Genomic DNA, 5,119 nt, shown 5'->3' on the forward strand with positions numbered 1-5,119 from the left:
CAGCTGCTCTGTGAAAGGATTCCCCAAGGTACGCCTGAGGGCTACTAGTGTGTGTGTGTGTGTGTGTGTGTGTGTGTGTGTGTGTGTGTGTGTGTGTGTGTGTGTTTTGGAGAACTGTGATTTGTGTCTGTAAGAACGTCCAGGTGGCTTAGCGGTCTATTCCGTTGCCTACCAACACGAGGATCGCCGGTTCGAGTCCCCGTGTTACCTCCGGCTTGGTCGGGCGTCCCTACAGACACAGTCGGCCGTGTCTGCGGGTGGGAAGCCGGATGTGGGTATGTGTCCTGGTCGCTGCCCTAGCGCCTCCTCTGGTCGGTCGGGGGCACCTGTTCAGAGGGGAAGGGGCCAAGGGCCCCCCCCCCTGGTGAAACTCCTCACTGTCAGGTGAAAAGAAGCGGCTGGCGACTCCACATGTATCGGAGGAGGCATGTGGTAGTCTGCAGCCCTCCCCGGATCGGCAGAGGGGGTGGAGCAGCGACCGGGACGGCTCGGAGGAGTGGTGTAATTGGCCGGGCACAACTACGGAGGAAAAAGGGGAACCCCCCCCCCAAAAAGATGAAAAACAGACATAAAAACAGAAAAAACAACTCTTACTTCCTGCAACACGTTGCAACATTTTCACCTCGCTGATGATCTTCTGCATCTGTTGATGAGTACTCCTTAAAGCTGCTACGAGGAGTTTTGCAGTCTCAGTTTAATTTTGATGCCTCAGCTTGACCAACATGATCAAATGGGACCATCGGTGAGAAGGTTTGACATTTCTCTATAATGACTTCAAATGATTGTCTCTGGGTCGGATCTACCGCGAAATCTGATGAAACGATTTAGGGCCCACTGACGGGACTCCTATCCATAGTTAGAGATACATTACCTCGTGACTGTATATCTTACAAACGGCTGTTTCCCCCAAAACACCGCTACATCTCTCACTCTTCTCTTCAGAACAAATGCCCCCGGCTGAACGGCGATCATTACGAAAAGAGAGGATCCATCCATCCGTTATCCAGGCCGCTTGCTCGAAATGAAGTCATTCTTCTGTGAAACACTCCCGCTTTTGTCCACAGGGGCGTGGCAAAGTCAACAAAAACCCAAACCTCCTCGTAGACGCTTTAAGTAGTACTGGTTTGTCGTCATCCAAAGGAGTTGAATCAAGTGCAACTAGACTTGGTATAGATCCGTGAAAACGGATCTATACCAAGTCTAGTTGCACTTGATTCAACTCCTTTGGATAACCATGACCTGGATGAATGAGAACATTCACAGACATGGTTTGTCGTCCATCATTGGAATGATCAGCCTGACTTTGTTTTATTTCTCTGCTGGTTTGATACAACGCAGCCAAAGATCACCTGGATGAAGAACAAGATGATCATCGGGGAGGACCCCAAGTACTTGATGCAGAACAACCAGGGGGTGCTGACCCTCAACATCCGCAAGCCGAGCACCTTCGACGGCGGCAAATACTCCTGCCTGGCCGTCAACGAGCTGGGCCAGGACGAGGTGGAATGCAAACTTGAAGTCCGACGTGAGTACGGCGGGGTCAAATGGGCGGGGGTGGGGGGCGGTTATGTGGGGATGTTGGGGAATTATGATGGAGCAATTCTCGATGTGAGCACTAAAGATTTAGACGTTTAAAGCCAAGGAGGTCAATGCTCAGCTGGGCTGCGTCTCACTCGTTCATTTTTGAACAAGAATTATATAGACGGCGTACAAAACTTTGAGGATGACTGTTCATACTGTCTGTGACACCAAGTAGTGATTCCTATTTCCCACCTCCACACTGTCACAAGGATCTTTGAGCAGGAAAAATATCTGACCATAGAAAAGTTTATGTGATTTTTGCACATCCTATATGCATCTCACGACCCCTTTAATTAAACTAGGGTGGCAGTAGCTCAGGAGGTAGAGCAGGTCGTTTGGTAACTGGAGGGTTGCTAGTTCAATCCTCAGCTCCTCCTTACAAAAATGTCGGGCTGTTCCCGAGTAAGACACGTAACTCCTAACTGCTCCCAATGAGCTGGTTGCTACCTCGCATGGTTGACGCCGCCATCGGTGTACGAGAGTGTGAGGCATTTATTGTAAGTCCCGTCCAAACCAACCAGGAGGTATGGTGCCTTATGACAGTGGCACAGAAATACCTCCGTAAGATGGCTGAAATATTCTGAATTTGAAAAATGGCTTCTTGGCATAGCAAACTCGGGAAAATAGTGATGTGTTTGCTCCTTTTCGCATAGTCACTCAGTAAACTTGACAATGTGAATAATTCACAGTGTACATACGATTTCACACGCTCTCTACCGGAGGAGTGTGAAAACTGTAAATCTGATGTTTATCCAGAGAAAACATTTTACTACCATCATAAACATTGTAATAGCCCTTATTCTGTCTCATGGGACTGTGTGATTATATGCTATTATTTTCTGCAACAATGTCCCAATTAACCCACAGGGCTCAGTTTATATCTTATCCTTTTCTGTCTTTTTCCTCCTCAGCCCCCACAGCCCCCAAAGACGACAAGAAATAAGCAGCCAGACAGCAGAACCACACAAACACAGTGAACTGCATGCAGCGTGTGTGCCTTTTCAAATGCCCAATAAAACGTACTTCGAGTTGAACTGAGTGAAAGACTATTTATTCCTCATTAAATCATCTCCTGTTAAAATATATTCATACATTATTATAACTATGTGAAACCCTCTGTGTAGACTCATTTCAATCGCCCAGGAATATAATATGGCAATTACATGACTATATATATATGTGTGTGTGTGTTTTATAAAATACATATGATCGGCAACATTTCAATGCATAGTTCATAGGAGATATAGAACAATAAACCCAAAGTGCTCATTTAAATAACAAAACCACAAAAGCTACTTTACTAGTGTAGTCCTCTCTGCTGAGAGTCACCAGGCTGTAACGTTGGCACATATTCTTCTTCGGTTCTCTTCACGACGATACTGATCAACACCGCCATCGCCAGGACGCTAACAGCCACTGCAGGAGACATGCGCATACGAGAGAGAGCGAGAGAGAGAGAGAGAGGGAGAGGGAGAGAGAGAGAGAGAGAGAGAGAGAGAGAGAGAGAGAGAGAGAGAGAGAGAGAGAGAGAGAGAGAGAGAGAGAGAGAGAGAGAGAGAGAGAGAGAGAGAGAGAGAGAGAGAGAGAGAGAGAGAGAGAGAGATGTTTCCAACAAAGCGTTTACCTTTTACCACCGCCGGACCTACCATAAGGGCAATCTGGGCACATACCCGGGGGCCCCTGACCGCAAGAAGGCCCCCCGTGATGGGGGGGAAAGATGTATACATTTATTTTTTTTATGTCGGGCTCCACAGAAATATGACAAAAAGCTTGACCCATTCAATTGATCTCGATTAATATCCAATCAGAATGAAATAAAAGTTGTTTTCAGGAAAACGAGCTCACGATTGATTGTTTCATTGGCGAGAACGCTGGGCAGGGGGTGACTGGTGAGCGAGCGGCAATGCGCCGTATTGATTGGCTAATGGTCAAGGTGGGTGGGGCGTAGAGAGCGGCTGGCTTACGTAGCACTGATTCAAGATCAGTTTTTTCTTAAACCAAGTCAAGGGTAAAAACGGTGGAATTGATTTTTTTACCTGACCCGCGATCAGTTAGTTGGGTCGTATCAGTGAGCGGTGTGCGGGGGAACGTTTGTCCCGCAGCAGAAAATGGACGGCGTTCGCCAGAAGCCCAGTGGGGCTGCCAAAAGACAGAAGAGAAGCGCAAAGGGAGCGAAAGAAGCGGCCACATTAGATAAAAAGAAAAAAAGTCCCACCAATTAGTTGCTTTTTCAAAAAAAAGATAAAGCGAAGACGAGCGCATTCCGACCGAGGATGTCGAGCTAGCTAGCTAGTGTAAACTACTAATAAGACACGTTAGCCCCTAGCTAACGGGTCTGACCCTTTAGCCGAGTGGTTAGTGACGTCGCCTTGTGGCGCAGTACACCTCGTATCGAATCCCGCACCGGGCAAGAAAATAACCGGTTACACTAGCTAGCAGCAACGCTAGCCCGGAAGCGTCTACCGTCGGTTAGCATGATTCTGAGGACTCGGGACGCAGTTTGCAAAGAAAAAGTTGAAAACGAATAACTTCCTACAGGTAAGCACCATTTTATTATGCTGTCTGTGCACCGAGCAGTGTTATCCGTTGTGATTGTGTGTTGCTGTATATTTTGTGGATGAGTTGATTTGATACGCTATATGCATAACGTGTGGTGTTGCATCACTGGTGTGATGCTGCTATAATGTGTTGGAGTTGGTTTGTCAAGTTCATTTAATGTTGGCTTGGTGAGCCTTAATGTCAACCCTGCATGCAGCTGTGCTGTGTACGGAAGCCCTAAGAGGCCATGCATCCATACTGTCTGCTTGGGTGGTTTGCAGTGCCATACATGCACTGCCTTGGGATGATTTAATCCATTGTTTCCTTGTCTTGTGATTTGTGAGAGAAATGGGAGTACTTGGTCTATTGAGCTGTATAGGGATACCTTAACAAAGGTCCCATTTCCGCACGATCTATTTTTAACTTAAGAACAAAATCAAAACTACAAAAACAGCCTGTTACTGGTTTTCTGATTTTGGATTTTGAAAACAATGAAATAACAAGGCCTTATTGGTTTCGGATTCTAAATTGCATATGAAATGATCAAATACACAGAAGCTCTTAAATAATGAAGGTGGGTTTAATGGCTACGGTGGGTGCCCAGATAGCAAAATGGCTGTGGCCCGGGCCCGTCCCGCACCTGACTTTCATCTTTCTTTCATCCGGCCCACATACTGCGTGGAATGATGGCACTTGGGCGGTCTGCTCCTGTTTGCCAGATCTGGGCCAGAACCGAGCCATAGCAATGTCGTGTGTGCCACATATTTGCCAAAGGTGGCCCATATTTAGTTTTGTAATATTTGGGCCATATTCACCATTTACCACACGGGCCACTTCAGGGTCACATCCGGATTACATGTTGAGCACCGCATCTTTGTCAAAAAAGGCCCACATTTGGCCCATATTTAGGCCATATTTGCTATTACACATGTGGGCCACTTCAGGCTCACATCCATTTTGTCAGGGCCATAAGAAGGCCATCAGTGCCACGTCATTGCCT

At 47.0% G+C, this 5,119-nt stretch overlaps 1 protein-coding gene across 1 annotated transcript in view; it reads left to right on the top strand.

Moving 5' to 3' along the window:
- The window catches only part of LOC130128054 (myosin-binding protein C, fast-type-like), a 70,668-nt gene extending 68,053 nt beyond the window's left edge, over nucleotides 1-2,615 (top strand). Inside the window, exons 25-27 of the mRNA XM_056297764.1 lie at nucleotides 1-28; nucleotides 1,339-1,525; nucleotides 2,493-2,615. The exon at nucleotides 1-28 is cut by the window's left edge and continues 109 nt beyond it. Coding sequence (XP_056153739.1) covers nucleotides 1-28; nucleotides 1,339-1,525; nucleotides 2,493-2,524 — 247 coding nt within the window. The 3' untranslated portion in view covers nucleotides 2,525-2,615. The remainder of the gene's footprint in view (nucleotides 29-1,338; nucleotides 1,526-2,492) is intronic.
- Nucleotides 2,616-5,119: the final 2,504 nt, after the last annotated feature.

Source organism: Lampris incognitus, chromosome 17 (assembly GCF_029633865.1).
Source record: "Lampris incognitus isolate fLamInc1 chromosome 17, fLamInc1.hap2, whole genome shotgun sequence".
NCBI lineage: Eukaryota > Metazoa > Chordata > Actinopteri > Lampriformes > Lampridae > Lampris > Lampris incognitus.